The sequence below is a fragment of the Catharus ustulatus genome, chromosome 17 (genome assembly GCF_009819885.2).
Source record: "Catharus ustulatus isolate bCatUst1 chromosome 17, bCatUst1.pri.v2, whole genome shotgun sequence".
Classification (NCBI taxonomy): domain Eukaryota; kingdom Metazoa; phylum Chordata; class Aves; order Passeriformes; family Turdidae; genus Catharus; species Catharus ustulatus.
Genome location: NC_046237.1, coordinates 14,052,516 through 14,075,957, shown reverse-complemented (window position 1 = coordinate 14,075,957; position 23,442 = coordinate 14,052,516). Strand labels below are relative to the sequence as shown.

The window sequence follows — 23,442 nt, the reverse complement described above, 5'->3', positions numbered from 1 at the left end:
TGCAGTCACGTTTAATCAGCTCTGGTAAGCATGCAGGAGACGTGCTCAATAGTTTGTCCTCAGGAGAGTCTAGCTCTGCACCTCCCCAGGCCTCACAAAGATTTCCTGCTACTTTGCCACTTCTGTGCCCCTTCTAGCATGAGGTTAGCAAAGGCACCTCAGTGTGCTCATCCACATGGCCACACCAGTCACCTGGCCTTCAAAGGTAGCAGGAGTGACAGCACAAAAGTCACCTTCTTCCACCTCTCCATGGTGCTGAGGGGCGTTAAAAAAATCCTCCAATAAACAGGAAAAAAAAAAAAGTTCATATTTAAGTGTCAAACACAGCGCTTCCAACTTCCTTCTTAACTTTCCTCTGTCCTCATTTCCCGCTCTTCCAATGGTCAGGATCCTCTTGGTACCATTCCCTTTTCTCTGCTCACAGGCATGCAAAGAAGTTCTACCATTTTATTCTTCCAGAAGGGCAAAGACCACTACTAAGCTCAATAGAGGCAGGAAATTTTGCTTCTATTAATTTGAAAACTGAAATTCACATGATCAGATTGCTGAATCTGTTTGAAAATATCCAAGGGCACAAGGAAAGCTTCTTCAAACACTATGAACATATCAAGCTAAATATGAAGGAAATCGTTACTTCATCCACTTTGTCCCCTTAAGCTTCACCATGTGTCTTAAAATTGGAAAAAAATCCAAATATTTACAAATTTTTGTGTGTAGCTATGTTCTGAAATGCATAATGCACAGTTAATGCGTGTTTCCCTGAAAAAAAAATCTTTAAAGAACAAGTAATCAAGTATTATACCAGAGTCTTCAACAAAACCAGGTACTTCACCCTGTTGTCTAAAGCTGTTTCTTTTAAGTGCTTTGAACTGTAACGAATTTTCACTGAAATAAGACCAGATAGAAACTTGTCTACGTTATGAGCATCCTCACAGATTCTCACAATCAAACAAAGAAACTGAAAAAAATAATCCTAAAAATTGAGCACAGAACAATTACATTTTTAAATGGTTTGGGGTTGTTTTTGAAAAAAGTAAGGATTTCAACTTCCTTGAATGGCAGAGACTCGTAAGAACTGGGATGAGTGCTCACCATCACATCACCACTGTGAAAGCTCATTATAATCTCTAAATGCCACATTTGCACATAGGACACGTCCCACTGAGTGAGGAACAGTGAGGAGATACTGATGGATCTCATTCAAACCTTCCCATGAGGAAGGGCAGTGAGGGATGCCCAAGAACAAACAAGATGCTAAGTACTGTCTATCTGCTATGATCAACAGAACAATCCAGAGACAGGCAGCTAAGGAGGTGATCTCCAGGACAAAGACCATCTGTCATAGATATAATAGTCTAACATCAGATTTTGGGTTTTCCTCATCACTGTGAACCAAGTTCTTACCAACATCTGAAAGAAAGTGGTGATGTAGTAATCTAGACGTATGCTGAAAATTATATATTATTTATATACTTACAAAATATCAAAATAGATGTATTATTTCTATGAGTATGTATGTATACATACATCCCTCCATCCTGTTTGGCCGTTACCCACCTATACTACAGTAGATTTCAGTACAAACAGAGTTTACATGACACCATGGAAAAGTCAAGGTTGTGAAGTTCTTGAAGAGACATCCAGTAGTGCTTGCTGACTACCTGAAGTAGTCAAATGCTATTGGGAAAAAAAAAAAACCCTACAAAATAAACCACCCTAGGTCATTGTGCTCATGCCCACTCTTTTAACTTTAAGTATTTCAGTAAGTAGAACATCACTTAAAATATTTAATCATTTGGACAGTCAGGAGTTAAACAGAATTAAGACCTACAACCTTTTCACAATCTTTAATATTTCAGTACTTTTTACATCTTATAAATAGTACCAACTGACGGGGAAGAATAAACTCCAGTGTAAATAGCATGAAAACTTACAAAACTTACAAAATGACAGTGAAAAAACACCACTTACATTTTATGCCGTATATTTACACAAAACTACTCTCCCTAAATGAAGGTGTACAGAACATCATCAGTTCCTTACAATGTTTGAAACTTTCCCAAGACTTTTCCATGTTTAACTTTCCATGTTAAACCAAAAGCCGTACCATGTTGAACTCTCTCCCGAGGCCTCCGCAGCGCTCTCGCTATGTGGTTCCTGGTTTGGTCTCTAACAGAATGTCGGTGACTATTTAACACACTTACAGGAGTTGAAGTTCTTCTCCTTTCTACTTTTTCATCTCTATATGGGGTACTCCTGAGGGCTATATGTGGAGGAGCATCTACAAAGAGAACAAAGACCAAGTCCAAGCTTTAAATACTTTCCAAAGTCAGTCTATTTCAGCAGCAGCAGCTCTGGCAGTTCATGTGGAATTTTTCTGATCAGACATTGCTCACTCAGTCCTAGCCCTGACTGAAAGGCTAAAACCTCCAATGCTTTTGTTGGACTGGCTGAGGGGCTTTTCTTTCAAAAAGAAACAGGGGATGTCCATGCATTCCCCAAAGCTCTATTCTTCCAGAAAAACCTGTGACTTTGAGAAAAGATGAAAAGAGAAACAGTTCAGTTCGGCAGAGATATGGATTGGGTAATTTTTATTAGTTTCTCCAAGAGAAAAAGTGCCCAGTTGGTTTAGAGGAACCACAGCCAGTTCTCAAAAGTGTGCTTTGTAACACACACAGAAGAGTTTTAAAATACATACCACTGAAACAATGGTGTTTCAATGAAGAGTGAGATGCAAGAATTTAGGACCACTACCTAAAATTCATAAAAATCATGAGATGCAGACATGGCTCCACCCAAGATTCCACTTTTCTAAGTCAAACAGTTTCATCCTCCTAATTGCAAGTAACAACTCCTACTGAAAGACTCCTGGAAAGAAAGACACAAGAAGAGCAGTGAAGGTGATAAAAGCTAATGGCAGGTAGGACAGTACACTAAACAAGACCAGTACATTGCCATTTTGGAGTATGACATCAAGTATCTTGGTCAATGAGACTCAGTAGCCAAGGTGACAGATTGCTGACATTTATCAAAAATGTCCAGTTCTATCATTATATGCATCTCAAAAGTTCAGAGTGTAAGAAAGGTAACTTCTTTCTAGTCTGAAGATGAACATGCTACACTAAGACACTTTTAATAAAACAATTGTGAGCAGAACCTAAGAGCGGACTGAAAAGCGAAGGGAAAGAGTCCCAGAGAGCACACTCAGGAAAAGAAAATGGATCAAGCACCCCACCCTGATCAACATTTCAAGTTGTAGAAATAAGGCACATTAAGACCTGTCATTACAGAGCTTTCTGAATTACATGGATCTCTTCAGGCAAAAGAAACTTCAAGATGCAGAAATCTGATGACATTTTCCCTGGTCCTCTCTCTCTAGGAAGTCAGAACTCAAAGGGAAAAAAAAATCCAAACAAAAAAGAAAAGCCACTTGCAACTATTTCCACAACCAAACTTACCTGCTAGTCACCTGCACTAGTGCTCTACAGCAGCCTCAAAAGACAGAAATTAAACCAAAACCCAAATGCCACACAAGACTCTCTAAAAGATGCCTTTTGTCCCAACAGGCAATTCACTGCTGCCTCTTACTAGGTGCATATTTCCCTCAAGAAAGTAGAGGGCTTTGTCCACAAAGAATTTCTAGGCCAGAGGATTCTCCTTGATAAAACACCACAGTATATGTATGACCTTCCATTTGTAACGTGAGTTCTCTTGAAAAAATAAGTAGGAGAGGTTTCGTGGTAATTTTTTTGTTTAGTTGGGTTTGTTGGTGCTGTCTTTATTTACTTGTTTGTTTTTAAGTCAGGTCTATTTTGAGTCCTCTGAGGATTTCCATGACTAGAGGTCAAGATACCATCAGTTCAGATGACAAAACCAAAACGTTTTCCCATGGTACACAGCAGCTGAGAAATAGATTCAGGTACTACATAAATCTCTTTGGGAACACCAGTACCCTAACAAACTTTATTAAATGCAAATAGTGTATTTTTCAGTACAGGGTGAAAAGTCACATAAACAACCTTTTCTGCAGCTTTCCTGACTGTCTGCCACTCTGCAATAACTTTCCAAAATATTTAGACAACACCATGTCAGTGAAACTCAAAATCACAATACAAAAATCCATGCAAACCTGACAGCGTTCATAAGTTCATAAATTCAAAGTCAGGCCTCCTAACTTTCTCTTCTCCCAACAGCCCAACTCAATCTCATGAATTAACATTTAAGAGCACCGAAGCTACACCAATCCCACCAGTCTGCAGTACCATAAGGCCTCTTAGCTTCCTTCCCGGGAGCTGACATAGGTGCACACAAGCTCTTGGTGGAACAAAATTGTATTTTGTGTCCACTGGGTTTCTGTAGCTTTGAGACACTTAATTTCAAGGAGATTTTTGCCAAGAATACACCCTGACTTTTTACGACACAAAGGTTAATATACTCCTGTAAGATTTCTCAGCTAACCACAACATTGTCCTGGCAGAGAGGTCAAGGTACTCTATCATAAGCTGGATGCATCTTTTTTCAGTAACTGACACAAGCATGCTAGGTTTTGAAACATCTCTGTTCCACTGACAGAAAAGTTTAGAGGGTGTCTAAGATCTCTGAACACTCTGAAATTTATTTTAGAAGTTGTGATTAAATTTGAGAAGATGAGATTAAAAACCTGGAAATTTATCCTCAACGTTTAGGACACCAAATAGTAAAACTGATGCCATGGAGATGCAAACTTACAAGCCTTCCACACTAAAGTGTCCTTTTTCCTCTTCATTTGGAAGTATAACTCAGGTCAGTTTATAAAATCATTCCAAAAAAAGAAAAAAGAACAATTATTCATAACAACCACAACTAAGATATTCTATTTAGGCATGTGGTTTTAAAACTCACACATTTCTCAATTTGGATTTTCTGCATTAGTACCATTTGCTGAGTGTGCCACCTGCTTCCATCCTCTGGTCTCCCCAAGCTAACCTTAACTCTCCAGAAAATTTCCTACTTCTCTGCCTCCATGCAGTCACAGGATGACTGGGTTGAGGCTGCAGCAGGACCACCCCCATAGAGATTCCCATGAGGAGTACACAGGAGATCCCTATGTACTTCCTAAAGCTGTTTGTGCAGGCCCCATGAATACACAAACCTGCGTCCCCCCTCAGGGAAACTACAAAAGGCACAAAAAGCCTCCTGACACCCCAGGCAATTACACTTTCATTGTCCTTGAACAGCTATGTTGTGATTAAACATCAGAGTAAACCGATTTCCAGCTCAGATGATACTGAATACCACTAAAAGGAACAAGAGGTATGTTCACAAGATACTGCAGAGATGAACAGGAGTGCTGGTTAACTGCCTCCAGCCTTCTTCCATGGAGTTCTTTCAGGCCTCTCTCTCCTGGAAGAAGTATCCACTGTCATATGAAGAGCTAACCCAGTAGCTGCGAAGGATCTTCAAAACTAACATATACAGAACTGAGATAGGAAATTCCCTCAACAATGCAGAAACCACATAGACAGAGTTTCAGAGAACTTACTACTGAGCACATCAAGGTTCAGTGACAGACAAGTCACTGTCCCCTGGAGCCCCGATGTAGGACCCCAGGTAAGAAGGTAACTCAGCATTTGCATGAAGCAGAGACTGAATTCCCAAGTATGTGAGTCAGAGTTACCATCCACAGCTATGAGACCACCTGCTGAGAAATTCCAGTGGTATTTTCAAGAACTGAAAGACCCATGTTTCATCCTGACTTACAGCCACCCCCCAGAAACCAAATGCAGTATTGTCATAAGGCAAATACAACTGGCAATTCTGCAATCACAGAGGGCGTTTATGTAGATCTTCCCCTGCTGCAAGGAAAAAAACCACATTTGTAGATAACTATGCACATCCCACTGCCTAGCACATGTATCAGTCAGCCTTTCCCAAAGGATTAACCTGACAACCTCTACACAGCAGGCCAGAGGTTCACCTGTGAACAGGTGTTAATGACAACCACATGCCTGAGATGTTTTAAGATGTCAAAACAAGTTTGCCAACCCCACCCACATACAATTCAGCTCTCATCACTAACACAAGTAAGGGCAAAATACCTGTTTTGTTTACATACATTCATGTAAAGAATTCATGCACGGAGTCACTTATACACTAACAGGACATGTAGTAATTAACTTTGGTAGGCAGAACTTTCTAAAAATGAGGCTATGTAAAAAAAATTAAATCTACTAGCAAAACTGTTTTTTCCCCTCTTTAAGAGCTTTATAGGGACTCCACAGTAGGAACAGAATTTTTACAGTATCCAAACTACAAACTGTAGGCCTGTTCCTTTATTTTCTTCCTCATGGCAAGGAACACAGGAGAGCCAGGAGTGGCAGCAACTTGTCAGACTGAGGCTACTGTTCTACATCCACACCCCAAATCAAAGCCTAGTACTGTACAGTGTTTTTCAAGTCCCAAAATTGAGTTTAGCTTCCATTATGACCAAAACTCCTGACAAGACCTAATCTGTGTCTTAGGAGTCAATGGGTATCAACTCATGGGCTTGCTGTCAGTACAACTGTGCAGACAGCAGTACTAAGTAGTTATTAGGAGCATTAAGAGCACACCAATCACTTCAGAGGGCACCTCTGTGCAACTCCCATTTGCTCATGAGGTTTGTGTTTCCTGAGAGATTCTCAGCATCCAGCAAATACAGGGCTTTGCCAGGGGATGACATGGGGGCATATCAGCTCTGCAAGCACTCAAGTTTTCACTTTCAGATTTCAGAAAATATGTTCAGCACAAAGGCATGAACTACATGTTAGTAAATCTTCAAATCAACAGATTTTACTGAAAAGTCACCAATCCAGAAAAACTCCAAGCCAAGATGTCAAAATTATGACTTGGAGGTACAAAGAAAGAAATGAAGTTATTCTACGCCTCATGGCCTTGGAGTGGTGTAGGTGAGGAAAAAACAATTTTTATACGTCAGGAAACAGTAATGTTTATTAAGAATAACCTTTTGCAGGCATTTTATACAAAATAACATGGACAGACAGACATATCTGAAAGAGAAAACTGGAACCTTCAGAAAAAATTGTTTACAGTCTCTGCAAGGCACAAGTATGGGATGATGTACTTCAACAGTAAACTAAGGGGTTCTGCAGCATAAGAGAAGGGACCATAAAGAAAAAAGCCTATCTTAAGGTTAATGTATATGGTTACACAATCGAGTTCTACTTCATTCTTTTATTACAGTAAACAGTAAGTAACTAATGGACTTAAAGGTGGTACAGTGTCTGTGAAAATTTAATTTCCAAGTAATAATTCTGATAAAGCATCTCTATTTGAACTAGCACAAAATCTAAGCAACTCTTTCATCTAAGACTAGCACTGAAGTTATCTGCAGCCCAGACTCAAAAAGCCTCTTTTAGGCTTTTGCATCCACAAACATTTGTGCAGATCTTGATTCTCCTGACAGAGCTGCAGGTGGCTCTGCAATGCAGCTGCTGAGGTGTAATGCAACCCGAAAGCTGAGGGCAGGTACACCTGCATCTCCTATAGCCAGGGGCTATATACACATCAACATGTACACACATCAACTTCCTTCTTCTAGGAAAGGACAATTCTTTCCTGAGGACCAAAGTAGCAGCAAGTCAATGAGTATTTTAACACGCACTTAGGAGAAGATCTGCTTCATCATGATCTCATACTACTTCCTGACAAATTTAAGAAAGGTATTGCATAAACACATCCAGAAGCTATGAAGTCCTAGTCATTCTGTTCAGGCATATTCTGTAAGGTATATGTAAAATACAAGCTGCAGGCAATGGCAGCTCCTTCCTCTCTGTTCAGAGTAACTACAGAATTCAGAGACCTATCTGCCAAGTGTGCCACTGCAAAGGCAAGACTGTTCTTTGGAAAAAGGGGGAGATGGTTCAAAAGTTCAAATCAGTCCCACATTAACCTTTCCAGCTCACTCAAGCCTTGACTTCAACGTCAAGTAGCACAACTTACATATCAGAAACTGTAATTTTGCAATTCAGTGCAAAGCAACTATATTAAAACTGTTCTTTCCCAAATCCCACAACATGGTCACTGAAGACCACTTACATCCATCTTCTTTTCTATGTGTTAAAATTGTAATCACTGCCCACAAAAGGTTTTCCTACTGTTCTGAATATCGCGTATTTTCCTACAGCTTTAGAAGCACTAAGTAGTTTCACTTTAAATCCAGCACCAGACAAGCCCCACCATTTATTTTATGTGTAGCAGAAAGAGTAAGGAGTCCCAGAAGTCTAAAATAAAAACTTGTCAGATAAGTGTGACAAAGCTTCTAAAGCAAGAACACCTTCAAGTTTATGGAATAACAAAAATCATGATGGCTGAAAGTTTTATCTGTTAGGAATTGCCACCATTTCTTAAGCACTAAAATCTACCTCATATAGTGAAGTACAGGAAAAGAACATCTGTACCAAAAGGTAAAATAATTTAAATACATTCTTTTCAAACGGGAGAATTTTTGCTCACAAAGGATTGTAAAGATGAAAAGCATACCTACCATATACCAAACTACTGATTCAAAAGCTTTCACTCTAAGCAGTACCTCCTGAAAAGCTTTTGGAAAAGGTGCTGTAAGTGTTCAGTAGACAGAAAGTCTTGCCTAGAAGACTGGATTTCTGTACATGACATTAACACAGAAGACTAGAACTTCAAATACTACAGGAAGAGCTCACTAATCTCATTAACTCTGCTTTCAACTGTGTAGCACCAGCAAACAAAAATTAGGGAAATTAAGAACACACTGAGTTAGAAAACAATGGCACTTAGTACCAGACCTATAACTAATAGATAATGAGATTGCTTTTCCTCACCAAGAAAAAATGTACTACAACTCCATAACAGCAGCTTCAACTGCAAAGGTGACTTAAGAACTTTACAGCACCCCTCGCTTCCACCTTGATGCAATGTTCAGCATCTGTGAGCACACCCCAGGTATTCTGCACAGAGCCACTATGAAGCACAACATGGACACGATCCAGGTGCAAACTATCCATCCACAAATGGGGAAATAGATGGGTGCTTAAAATAAGCTAATACAGCTTACATCTCAGCTCGACAAGGAATTACCTGCCCGTGATGATGATGCATCTGACTGTATGAACTTGGAAGGATAAATGGAAGGGTCAAGATCTTGAGTCACTATTCGGTGCATTCAAGACAATCACAACAAAACAACTTCTCAAATCAAAGTAATTACACAGTTCGAAAAAGCCAAATAGAAGTCTGGTTATTGAAAAGCCCAATACACGCACAAAGCCTGTTTTGATCACTTTGCAGCTGTCAGCAGCCAGTCCTGACACCATGCTTATCTCAGGTATGTTCCCCCAGGCAACACCTGGGTTCAATTAAGCGGCATGCAGAGTACAATACATACAAATCATTACAGCCTAATGCATTTAAAGAGAACTCTTTCCCTGCCTAATCCACGCTTACACCTTTGCATTATTTAGAGATACTGAAGAATTTGGGGATCACACGTAGTAACAATATGTAAAGTCACACTTATCTTGTTAGGAACAAGCAGTAGCACCTCAAATGAAAAGTCATTTTCTGGACTCTTTAGGAAAAGCAGCTGCGAAGCAAAGTAAGGCAGCTGGAGCTCTGTGACCAACTTGCAAGACTTTGGAATTCTTAAAGTATTAATGAAAGATCAACTGCAAAGACAAAAGGCATCAGGGAATTCAGCAAGCAGAAAGATGGATTGTATAAAAAAGGCTCAGTGAACAGACAGAAGACACGACGAGTTTTACAGACTTGCAGTACACAGAGACATCAATCCACAAGACCCAAATCTAGACAGGTTATCAACAACCACTGCAGTTCACACTAGACCTAGACTGCCACTCTGGTGTCATGCCAGGCAGAAAATGCTTCAGAGAATGAGCATGAAACAGAAGTGAATGCGATTTTGCAGACTGCAAAGCAGTTAAAACTCACTTTTTTTTTTTTGCTAACCAGCTAGTTTTTATTCCTTTCCACTGACCATCTGTTGTGTGAAGATCTTGAAGCACAGCTGAAACAACTGCACTTGTTAAATATTAAGATTTTTCACCCCAAAGAACAGTAAATACCACAGAAACTGGTACTGGATTTCCAGCCACATACGTGCTTGAAGGTAGTAAAGTACAGATAAGTAAAGTCAAAACCTAAAGACAAGGAAGAAAAAGGGGAGAGAACTAGAGGTACCCAAACTGTTTCCTAATACAGAAAAGGATAGAAGTCTCCAATCAATACTATATTTGTAAGCCAGGAGAAAAGAAATCAAGTCAGAAACTCAGGGAACTGTGGTTTTTAAAAGGGAACAGAGGTTTAATACACAAGTGAGCTGCTACAGAAAAGTAAGAGAAGTTGCATAGTGGAATCTTTACTAGAACATGATCTTGAATTCTAGAAGGAACATCATACCTTTCTACAACACGATGTACACACATTATGCTTCTTCTCCACAAAGAAACATGCTAAGACACAGCCCTAAAAGAGACTGCTTCAGCCCAAAAGGAAATTGCTTTCTGGTATTTTCTGCCTGTCCTGCCTGCTGCTGTTTAAAAAAAGAAAGAGATCAGCACCATACTTACACAGTGAACCAGCTGTGGTCCGTCCTCTCTTTGACCTTTCTTGATTAGCTTTTTCAGAAGCCAAAGAAGCTCTGGTTTGAATATTTCTTTTTACAGGGTTCTGCTGTGATTCTGCAGCCTTCTCCACTCCATGAAAGTATTTCATGTGATAATGCAATAACTTGGCTTTGCGGAAGGATTTTGAACAGTCCAAGAACTTGCATCTAAACTTGTGATCTTGGTCAACAGTTGCAGCTTTTTTTGATGCAAGAAAATCTGTTCTCCTACAAGGTTTTGTTACTGTAAGAACAAAACAGATAAATTGCCCCATGCATATGCTATATTTAGCAAATGGTTTCCTAAACTTAAACAGCAAAAAGAAGTAAGCATGCATTCACACATATTAGCAATGAAATACTAAAAATAAAATGTTAATGCCTTATCTGCCTTTAAGATCAGGAACTTTAAAGGGAGAACTCTACCCTACATTGCTCATAAAAACTGGTTTTATGAATAAGTTACAGTATTTTGCTTCCTTGAGTCCTTGCCCAACACCTGATATCACTGTATAGTGCTCCTGAAGATAAAAGACTAAATTACACAGAGATTACATCCCTAAGTCCAAACACTAAAGATTATTTGTTCACAACTATTCACACCTTTGGTGCAAAAAGAAACAGTTCTGCTTCTCCGCTTACAGTTATTTTGCTACCTGCTTTCTGGCTGCACAGTCCCGCCACCAAAGCCCGGTTACTTCTAAAGATACGAGAAGCAGTACTTGAGAACATTTTTAAAGTAAAATTGAAATGTATTTCAATTTTTAAGCAGCAATGAAAACCAAAATCGCTCGCATCTGTTACAAAATGTTCCCACGAGCTATACTTAGTTTCTCAAAAAAGCAAGGAAAGTCTAAAGATTCAAATGTAAGAACAATTTAAGGCACCTACTCCACAGAACAGTGCTGTGCAACCCAGGACTGTAGCTATCATGAATTTCAGAAACTTTCAGTTCATGTTCTAAGAAACATACAAAAGGAACATTTTTAATTAAATCCAATTACTGTCACCAGTATCTGTACTCAGTACAGCACATGAGAAGTAAAAATGAGGAAACAGATCTAAATAGACCTGGGCAGTTATCCATCACTAATGCACACACAGCATTGAAAAATCCTTCTCCAGCTAGAAGACAATGGAAAGGAGGTATCATTTAAAAGAAAAACAGTTTCCAAATGCAATTTTCCAGTTTGCTTTGCCAGTACTGAAGTGTTATTTCCATATTTACAAGAGTTTTCAACTTTCAGGATTAAGAAAGAAGTGTTTAACTGCAAGACCCAAACCTAGCAACAGTGACTAAAACTGAAGGGATGCAGCACATGAACAAAAATTAAGACACTGTATTAGAAGTAGCTGTAAACAAGGGACGAAAGTACTCAGAAACATTATGAACAAGAATAAGATTTTCTGTAAGTACAGTAAAGCGTTGAACAGAAGGAGTGTTAAAGGTAGTGTCAACAATCCTGGAGGAAAAACACATACAGCTTGTTTCCAAGTTTTTAGCATGCAGTAACAGAAATGGTGTTACTGAGCAGCAGACTTGAAGGTTGTCACAGTGCAGAGAAGCATCCCAGACAGCTGCATCTGAGGCCCACCCAGCCTTTAGTTACCGTGTACAAACAAATCTTTAACACGGAGAAAACACAACTAATTGTACCCTGATGCATAGGGAAAAATTAAGTCATATGCAACACCAAGCTGGTTAAAAGAAAGAATATGCAGTGAAATTGGAGAAGAAAATAGTGTAAAGAAAGACACTAGTTTTGGGTGTTTCACAGTGGTAATGACCAGGAGGAAGACACTGTGGCATAGCCATGTTAAGAACATGCTGACAGGAACATCAATAAGACTGCACCAAAGCCAGACTCACACTTGCAGAATGACGAAGTTTGCCAATACCAAAATCAAAATATACTGCAGACCATCAAAAGCTGCATTCAGGAAGAATAAAAAAGTACTTCAGGAAGGGTCAGTGCAATGGCTTGTGGATTTAGTGAAAGCAAACACAGAAAGGTTCTCTTGACTGTAAAGGAAAAAAACCCAGCATTTGGGACTACAGATGCCGAGAACTCATTACTATTCAATAACCAACATGAAGCTGGAAAACAACTGCAGCAAAGGGAGTAATGGCATCCAAAGACTTCAAAAAACATTACAAAGATGGCAAGGGAAAGTATTACACCATCACACAATTGTCAGGATGAGGCCCTGCATCCAAGCTCAGAGCACTTGAACTGGACAGATTCCGGAGAAGATACAGGGAATGGCTTCTAACTGATCAGCTACAAGTTAGAAAAGGAAAAGATTAGCTGGAGTTAGAAATAGAGATAACAAAGACATGGGACAACGGGAAAGGAAGGAGACAAAAAATGTATTGCAATGTGCAAAAAGAATGTATTCAAGAGTAATAAAAATATAGACAATCCCACAAAATTCAAAACAAAGCTTCAATCATTCCCATGACTACATTTTTCTACTTTACAAGTAGCACAATAGAACTCCCTGTCACAGCAGGAAACTGCCAACCAACTCTACCACCCAGGGGAGCCTTTGGAGAGCCCTTGTTCCATGTGCTCTGAAAATGACATCCTACATCAACACCTAAAGGGGCACGTACCATCCTTACAGAATTTTTGTTCACAACATGTGGCACTAAAATTGCTTTCTAGAGAAACAGGTTTGGTATACTGCCCTCAGATTTTCAGGCACTTGCCTTTACAAAGGAGCTTGGTGGGTATTTTCTGTGAGTAGAAACCTGCTATTTCTCCCATGATTCTAATCAAAATTCATACTCCTCATCTGCTATTCAAGTCAGCCATTACAACACATGGTCAAACACCAGTGTGTCCTGTAAGTTTCACTACAGAGAAAACCATTCCTTCAGTGCTCCAGTCAGCAGCCCTTCCCATCTCTCACTGGGCTGAATTATCCAAGGGTCAAGCTATGACCATGCTCAGCAGTAAGTTCACTGTAAAATGCACAATGTGAAGCTTCCAAGTCCACCAGAGGCGTTTGTAAAAACACCATCGCCAATCCTCTTGCAGACATGGCTCTGGCAGGAACAGGAATATTTGGCAGCAGCATGGTACCTCGACTGAAGGTCTGCCATCCTGTGGCATCTCTTGCAACACCCTGGTAAGCAACCCAAGAAGCCAGCAGCACACAGAACTCTTCCCATTTTCCCCCACTTAAAGATGACCTCACTGCAGTTCCCAGCTATTAGACCTCCACACACAATTGCTTGCTAAAATAAGGAGACCTTCACTCTCTATTTCCTGGTCTTCAAGGAAGTATTAAGTGGAGATTGAATTATTTCTTCACTTGTTGTTAGCTTAAACATATTGGAACTCTCTAAAACTTACGTTCTCTAGTGCATTATCTTCATGGTGGGTCATGGTAACAAACATGCTTGAGCTGACAGTTTTTACACTGCGCTTTGGACCACTTCACTGGGTCAATGTCCTCACTAATTACTTATTTAATTCAACTTAATCTTGTGTTGTTTTTCCTGAGCTCACCAAGTGTGTCATCCTTTCAGCTCTCAAACTACATTTCTCCTTTATTTTCAAAAACCCTCTCTCTTTCAGTATTTCAGTTGTGAAACAAAAACTATCTTGCTAAACTGCTCTTCTCAAGCTAATTGAGGTAGGGATAGCAACCAAGAATTTCTAGGGCATCCAGAATTCACAGAAGGAGATGCCTGATGTAAGAAATACATAAGAGCATCAATAATCACTGATCATTGAATATTTATAACTTGTGGGGTTTTGAGCTGTAACATTACCTGGCATTGCAACAACTACTCAAGGCAGTATTTCCTATAGCCCTCCACTCACCAGTTTCCCCCTGTGCTGGAAATAAATGGGTACCAATAAAAGCAGCCTGTACTGGGCAGTAAAGCATGTGAGCCTTGCAGTGCACCACTCACACTGAGTGTACCTTTGGAGGGGGATGTAAAGGCTTCACCTGCACTTTGACATGTAACTGAAACACTGTGACCAGACTGTGGTGACCCACCGTATGGAGCTTTAAGTGAACAGGGCAGGATGGACTTATTTACCTACTATACATTGTTAGGCTCAAAAATACAATTTTTATGCTACCTTTAAGGGATTAAAGCCTACTGAAGTGAGCTGCAGGAGAAATAGCAGCTCTCTCAAACTGATGAAAATGTCTTATGCTTCTCCTGAACTGAAACCCAAAGCTAACAGAAAAACATTAGAAAAGCAGGTGTAAGCATAAGGCAAATAGAATTTCTGATGCATGTCTATGCAAATAAGTAATTTCAAGAGTGCTAGCAAATACTATTACAAACATGATAGCACATCTGTGCAAAGCAAAGGCAGCTCACCTTTAAAGTAAAAAGAATTTTTAAGACTAAACTCACATGAACAGCTATGGAATGCTTCTAAGTCTATTTTCAGATATATGCAGAGCTTTAACTGGGTGCAAAAGTTTGCCAACAGACTGTCACATTTTTTGGAAAGACAGCTTGATTTAGCTAAATTCTGATCACCACTTCTGGTCCCTTGTCACCAGAGGTGTCAAAAGCCAGCAGAACAGGATTTTAGTCTTTCAGTAAATGTAGTTATTCAGAAATTTGTTGAGATTTTTTAAAAAGTAACTTCAGTTTTGACAAGCAATGCTATATTTCCCTTTCAGAACATATTATATTTTAGAACATTTCAGTCATAGGAAGACTCCAGACTCCAGTGTGCTGTTATAAATGCGTGCAATCATTATGAATCTTGAATCATCTACTAATAGAAAAACATCCCTTAAAAGGAGTGCTCATGTCCTTAAAAATCCCTGGTATTCAAATGCCAGAAAAATCATGTTCTTCCTATACATCACACAAGGTAAGAATCTGTACTACCAGAATGTGTTACTCAACAATGCCAAAATGACACTAACATATCACAAGGAAAATACAGTTTTTACAGTATTTTCCTACAGGAAGAGAATTAATTCCCACTAAGCAACCAGAATTAAAATCTACAGACAAATAATAATGGTAATACTGGCTTACAATATTTTTATTCCAAATATTAAAAGTTACCAATGACTAACTTCCACGCTGTATTTGGTGAGAATCTCACATGCAACAAACACACTCTTCTGCCCCACACACCACCTGCTCTCCAACAATGTACTCTGCCCCTTCCCAAGTCCTGAATCTCTTTTAAACACATGTCAGACTGAGAACATAATGAACATAATGAACACAACTGTCTGACACAGTTATTCTATCTGGAGCATATCTGTCCCCTTGATAATCATCCATAAATGAGTTAATTCAGCTCCCAGTTTCCTACACCAGCTATTTTTAGGACGGTATGCCTGGGCTCTGTAACATATCTATCCCTCCACAAGAGCAGAAGCCACTGGTGATTTTCAGAGGCATCTGCAGATCCTGCCTAGAGGCACCTGTCACTGTCATGCTGCTACACACACACACCCCCCACTACCAGGTAAAAGACCAAGCCCTGCTGTTCCCCCATCAGGCAGCTCATCAGCACTGGGGTGTACTGCTACGATCCCACAACCAGAGCACAGAGAAGGAAACACAGATCCACTTTTAATTAGAAAGGATTTATCTGTGAGAGAATCTATGAATTTTTTAAAATGGAAATGCAGATTTTTGTACTTGGATTTCAGGTGACAGTATTTACTCAAAGAGCCTGCATAGCTTTTATGACCAATCCTTTAACACCTGCTTGCCACATCTGGATGTCCACTGATTCTGATTTCTAATGTTAAGTGAACAACTTTCAATTAAAGAAAAGACAATCCACACCCACAAGTGTGGATTTTTATGTACCATCAGTGCTGTACTGCAGGTCAGAATTCAATGTGAGTGAATGTTCCCAAATTAACTTTAATCAAGCTTGCTTAAGTCCTGACAAAAGAGCCAGGAACAAGAGTGCACAAACTCTATCAAGTCTTTGGGTAGGTGTTAGCCAAGCCTTGTTCCCACAGCTTTGCTGCTTGTATTTAATGAAGCAAGCTCAGGCCACACCCCACACAGTCCATTAGTGTGAACGACACCACACATAGAATTCTCCTGAGTTTAAACTCAAATCACAAATTTGCTCAGGAATAGGTGAAAGAGACCAACACCAAAAGAGTTCGAATTTCTAAATAGCAGAAGACCATTTACACACCGACCTGAGCAAAGGAAAGAGGTCAGTTCCTTCCTGCACTGAAGGTACCCATTAGTGGAAATGGAGAGGACATGTCACTTGCACAGTTACATCAGAGTGAGTGAAAGGTGCTATGTGCAAACAAGAGGCAAATTTAAAATAACCAACAAACAACACACACATTACTCCAGCAATACTGAGCAACTGCAAATCTCTCTAAATGCTCTGTTACACTTCAAATTAAACTTGTTTGATAGAGCATAAAATATGTACTTCAAGTTTCCCCAGTTAGTTGTAGATCCAAAGATTAAAGTTATGAGAAATAATCACAGGACAGCATCATGTTTTGACAGTCCACTAGCTGCATAGCAAATTTTAATTTGAAAAGGTAAGATAAGAACACTCCCCAGCTAGGAGAAAATAGAGTAAATATATTAAGAGGGAAACTGAAATGTTTGAACTATTTCATAAATTTGCACTAAAGCCTCCAAGTCTAAACATAAAGATATAAAAATGCACAACTGGGATTCCCAAAGAGCAGTTACAGTAATATCACCACATAGTTGCAGCACATTAAGGAGAACAGAACCTGACCTCTTATGGTGTTAAATTCAATTTAATCTAGAATTCCAAACACTGAAAACAAGCATTTGTAAACTTCATCATCCTGAAAGTATTACACCCAGTCATTTAAAAATTATGATTTCCACTTTTAAGACTGCTGTCCAACTTGAAAGCATAAGATTGAAACTGAGTCCACAAGGAATAAAAATATGCATTATTAACGAAGGTTAAAATTGCAAGAATGTACAAGTGTTCAAATTGTGCAAGTACAAAACATCTGGTGTCAGTTGCCTTAAGAAATGTATCAACATTAAATATGAAAAACCTGAACCTGTAGCAGCAGAAGGTTCTTGAGTTCTGACAGGAACAGAGGAAGACTCAGTGTCTTCAGCTTTTTCTTCCTGCAAACTGGCATCTGTACTGAGTGCTGTGCTGTGTGATGTATTTCCAGGTGATCCTTGCTCACCAAAACTTTGGTCAGGTTCAACAGGAATTTCTAACTGGACTAGAATGAGAAAAAAATTCCCACTGAGTAAAATGTATACAAAAGCACACTGAAGAACACATTATAATGGAGAAAACTACCCATCCATGCTCTTGACTGCTTGCACAAAATTTCTGCAATACAACTAACTTGCAGCACCCCTCTAAGCTTACAGCTGCTTAGAAACACACAAGCTAACTGTTTAAAGCCCAGAAAATCACAGATCTCCTCAAATCACTACAACAGCTTCCTCGAAAGGGAAAGGCAGTTAAGGACAGGGTAGAAAAGCAAGTGTTAACTCCACCCTGTTTAAGCATATAAGCATCCCATTTGATGCTTTTAGTGTTCAATATCAGGATTAAACTCTAAAAACTCTGAGTTCAGTACTTGGGCAGTTACTGCTACAATATGAAAGACTTAAAACTTTGAAATTACTTCATTTTCACAATCAGAACCTGCATTCCCTACAAAAGAAAACCAACCAACCAAAAAACCCCAAATCAAACTATTTCCTTGGATATTTTTACAGCCTATGGAGCTCTCCTTTGTTGGAGAAGTTCCCACCACCCAAGAGAAATGCCAAGGTTACTGATAGAAAGAGAATCAAAAGGTAAAAGCAACCAGGGTTGCAGAGAGACAAACTTTCCATGAGTTTTCTCTGCACTGCTGATGCAATCAGGTTTTAATGGTAGATACGGAGCCTGCAGGTTAAGCAACTGCAAATATACACTTGCAACAACTACATAACCACCTCATCACAAAACCCCAGAGTACACTGTGAAGGCACTTACCCTTCTCGGATTCATTTTGGTTAGATACTGCATCTTTCCAAGTTTGAATTTCCGTGGAAGTTGTCACAAGATCTGTATTTAAAATCTCATGGCTAATGCTGGATGAGAGTCTTGAAGATCGCCTCCTGATCTGGTCTCTCTCAGCATTGTCTGAAGAGTTCTTAGATTTTTCCTGAGCTGGAACAGTTGTATTTAATGGTACCATGCAGTTACAGGAGTACAAAGATCACAGGCAAACTTCACTCCCAGTGACCCCCTTGAAAGTGCGCTTTTTAAGGACTAAGGCTAACAGCAAAAGCTAAAAAGCCTGGATAATTAAGCCTCTGTAAAAGCTAGAATGATAAGTTTCAACTAAGCATAAAAGTACAGCCAAAGTTCTAAACATTTTTCTTTTATTAACAGATTTGAAATACAAATACAGATCAGTATCTTACTAATTTCTGAGAAAAAATATTCCACTGAGTAAAATACACACAGAAGCATACTGCAGAGCAGAGAGGTGTGTTTGTCACATTATAGTGGAGCTGGTCTAAACAAGCTGTTCCACAGACCTAAGTCATACCAGGAGTTAGATGAGACAATTCAGACACACAAACAGCTATGACTGAGCTGGATAACCTACACACACTGCAGTTTATGACTGTGGTATTAAAGAAAGGAAAAGCTTTCTTTGAATCTTCATCTCCTTGGTCATGACACTACTACAGAGAATATAATTTTCTTTCCTCACCAACACACTCAAATTCTCCAGCCTCCACACACGGCACCCAAAGATGAAGTAGAAGCTATTTGACTTCAAATATTTGAATATGAATTGAATATTGAATAATTCACACAAATATTGAATAATGAATATTTATGCAGTATTAAAGTGCCCTTGCTTTAATCCTCTATCTAGTAACTGAAAAATTTCTACAACTTCTAAGGTTTTTATAGTCTTCTGTAAATTGGAGGCAATGTAATTACTGCCACCCCTACATCTCTGAACTTTTGCATCAAGGCTCATGACTTATGCCTCCTTTATCCAAAATCAACTTCCAAGACTTAGGGGGGAATTCCAGCATGATGATGCCACATATGAATGGCAAATTTAAGAAAAACCAGGTGCTGTATTGCAGTCAATGCATCTATCATAGTTTAAGATTAACACCACAGCCATTTTCTCCCTCTCCCAATCCATTAGTTTCAAGAACTTTTATATTTATACACACATAGTGTGAGAGCTGAACACCAAAAACTCACACAAGTTTTTTTCAATCCTGGGACGCTTCAATGGAACATCACCTCCTTTAGGTATTTTCCGACATCTTAACTCCAAAGTTATGGGCTGAAGTGTCTGAGAACTTGGCTCTACACATTTAGATAACAGAAGAAAAATCGACTGAATACAAAGCTATGAAACACTTGAACACAAATTCCTAAGCTTCACAATCTAAAATACTGGACCTTGCATAAACAGAACTTCATCCAGCTTTCTAAAACCCACACAGTAGTATTCAACTCTACTACAGGTATACATTACATTATATGACTGTCTACTTTTGTTACTTGTCTAAATCTAATCTCTGACCAAACCACCATGGCTCCAGACTTCAGTATGTTTTGGCTGTCTTGAACAAAGATGAACTTAAAAATTTTTTAAGAGTTTCCAGAGATTTAGACTGTTAAAGAGCAAGATACTTCTTATTCCTTTAGGTAAGATTAAAAGTGTTTTGGTACATGCCTAAACATTTAGGCTTGGCTACATACCCGCCGTGGGAGGTGTTACTGGTGGTCTGCCACGCTTTCGTTTAGTTTCTTTCACATTTTCCTGTGGACTCTTTACCTTGTCATTCTCAGGTTTCTTCTCAATTTGTGTATCTACTGAATATTCCATATCATTCTCTGATATATTCTCTTTATCTTCTTTTCCATTCTTAGATATATTCTTTTCTGAGATCTTGCCTTTTTCTGAGATGACTATAAATTTTCCGTCTTTATCGGGTTGTTTAACTCGTTTCTCAGTCTTTAATGTCTTTTCATCTTCGTCTTTCTTTGCACTACCTGTTGCTTTCCTCTGCTCTTTAAATTTCTCCTGGTTTTCAGGAGATGACGGGATTTCATTACCTCTTTCCTTAGGCTTAGCATCACCCACAATATTCTAGAATAAAGAGAATGACAGTAAAATCAATTCACTGTAGTCTAAATGCCACACCCCTCCCCTTTGCATTTAGCAGCCCTGCATCTTTGTCCAATTTTTCAAGTGATAAAAATACATGCTCTATTGCAATCCACAGATTAAAACTAAGAGGCACTCAATGTGAACAAGACTGGGCAAGAAATCCATTCTTCACCACACAATGACAGAAGAGCTTGGCTGTTCCTCTGTTCCCCAATGTAGCTTGGGTCCCTACTAGCTTGTGCAGTAATACATAAAACCTACTAGGGACACTGCAGAAAGAGTGGGAGTCAGGAGCACAGAAAACAGCCAATAGCTCAATCACTTGGCTGTGGAAACTTTCTTCCTTTCAGAGAAGAGTCTCATTCAAAACAGATACACAGTTTGCTTGCAGTAATCATTGTTGCTGATAGTGGTAAGCAGAGTCATGTAAAGCAACTGCAATCAGCAAAGTCATCAGGAACCATGTCATGTTAGAATTTAAACATTTAAATTTAAAAACAAAACTTAAAATTTATTCTGTAATTTGTGTTCAGCATGAGAGGACATGAAAATCCTTAACAGTCCCTAGCCAGCACACTACTGAGGCAATGTTCAACTGCCAGCCCATTTCCCCATAGTTTTTACTGGGTAACATCAGACCAGGAAGAAGACCCTGTATCAACAGCTCCCTGCTACTTCCTCCCCCTTTTGTGATCAGGCTTTGTATTACACCACTGGGAAGGGGCAGGGAGAATGATATATGCTGATTATGGTTTTTTTCCCCTTCCAGTGATCCTGTTACATACAGGCTGTCCCAGAAGAACAGAAGCCTTCTAGCTTTGCACATTAACTAATAACTTATATTTGGTCATATGGCAACATTGCCTTTAATTCAACTATCTTCTCGCTTCTTGTTGCCTAACTGAAGCATCAAAGAGTAACCATGCTCCTTCCCAGACAGCTCTACAGGGCACAAGAATCTTCAACTTTGACCCAGGATCAGAGGACAGGAAAGGCTAAATATCCCAACACCTTCTTGAAGAAAGGAATTGGAACAGGTGATCTGAGCTATATGAAATTTTGATAATCCACGTAAGACTCAATATTTCCTTGAACTGCATTACATTTTGCCTCTTTCCACCCTAATATTTCTGTCTATATGTGGTTTACGTGAAGTGATACCTTTTAATGTATTTTCAGACCACTGCCTTAAGAAATAATACTGCTGCACTAAAATGGTGAACATGCAATCTACTTCACCCTCTGTGATATTACTTCAACCGTACTTGGTACAGATGTGATTAAAAAAAGTCAGTTTAAAAACATGAAATCAAATTGCTGAAATCAATTTCATGAAAAGACAGGTAAATAGGAAGGAAGTCTTTCACATGTCTGAGCACCCCTTTTACCATCAAGTTTGTATTCTGTTTGTATTCTCCTTGAGGTAAAAGCTTCAGCAGCAACTCAAACATCAGGAAGAAAAAAAAAAACAAAACCCAAGCAACCAACCATACCCAAAACAAAACAAAAATCCCACCCCAAACAAATAAAAATCTACCATCTCAAAATACAACTCAACTATAGGCAACTATATTTCAGCACTTCTGATGCTCACAAAATCATCTGATTTGAATCAAGTATGTGCCTCTGAAGCACTCATAAGACATGTTAGTCACAATATTCTCAAGCAACTAAATCATGAACACAGTATGTCTGAATTACCTCTTGGTGTTACTGATCTCTTAGAAGTTGCGTGTCCTTGCAAAGGCACATTCACACTATTACAGGTCATCAGCATTTTATCATCATTGTTCAACACAGCCAGTTACACCCTCTACACAGGGACAGACTAATACTATAATTAAAGAAATTATGACCAGCTTATGTTGCTCCCTTTAGGAACTGTGTAGTTTGGAGCCCCCCTCTTTTTTGTTTGTTTTGTTAACAAGTACTAAGATATGAGCCATGTGTGCCTTCATGACTTCAATCTCTCCTCCTGAAGAACAGGAACAAGACACCTCCCCTCCACTTCCAACATGCTGCTACACTACTGCTATACTTGTTTTTCTGAATCTTGAGCACTCCAGTGGCTCAAGTATTTTTTTTTTTTAAACTTTATTTCAGGTGGTATAAATAGAGTTCACTAAGAAATTCTCACTTTATGCTTTTCTATGCTAAAGGACAGAAAAAAATGTTCTATCATAACTTAGGAGATTCTCTTGGGCTAAGAGAAATCTTCTTGGACAAAGGATAAAAGAAGAAAACAAAAAAGAACCAGACCAAAAACTCCTTTCATCTTCTTTCAGAATCTTTCCAAAGCTATGAAGAATTGTGAAACTTCCTAATGGAGAAACAAAATATTTTTGTTTTCTTATGCAGAATATTTCTTCAGATTGTTCGACTCCATTTATTTAACACTAAATATCATCTAAAAATTTCTCACAGAAATAAAAGATTCTGCAGTAGTTCACCTGTGAGTGTTAGTCAACTTTCCACCACACATAATGATAACCATTTAAAAGCTATTAAGGGCAATTTATGGCAAACATGAAACAGTGTTCCCTCCCAGTCTGGCAGATACAGATATCTGAAGGACTGGCATACCTCTCCACAACAGTGACAAATCTAGATTGTACCACTGACACTCATTATTGGAATCTGTGTTTAAGACTTGTGCTGGGGGG

General features: G+C 39.0%; 1 protein-coding gene across 11 annotated transcripts in view; it reads right to left on the bottom strand.

Annotated features, from left to right (window-relative positions):
• The window catches only part of PHF20 (PHD finger protein 20), a 71,420-nt gene that overhangs the window by 22,530 nt on the left and 25,448 nt on the right, over positions 1–23,442 (bottom strand). For 5 of the 11 annotated variants that reach the window (XM_033074659.1, XM_033074663.1, XM_033074660.1 and 2 more), the window contains 7 exons: positions 20,368–20,758; positions 19,861–19,968; positions 18,619–18,795; positions 17,675–17,848; positions 11,528–11,596; positions 10,602–10,880; positions 2,108–2,281 (listed from right to left, as the gene is read on the bottom strand). In XM_033074659.1, the coding sequence (XP_032930550.1) occupies positions 2,108–2,281; positions 10,602–10,880; positions 11,528–11,596; positions 17,675–17,848; positions 18,619–18,795; positions 19,861–19,968; positions 20,368–20,758 (1,372 nt within the window). Of the gene's footprint in view, positions 1–2,107; positions 2,282–10,601; positions 10,881–11,527; positions 11,597–17,668; positions 17,849–18,618; positions 18,796–19,860; positions 19,969–20,367; positions 20,759–23,442 lie in introns of all 11 variants that reach the window. The other 6 variants (XM_033074665.1, XM_033074670.1, XM_033074664.1 and 3 more) reach the window with 5 other exon arrangements.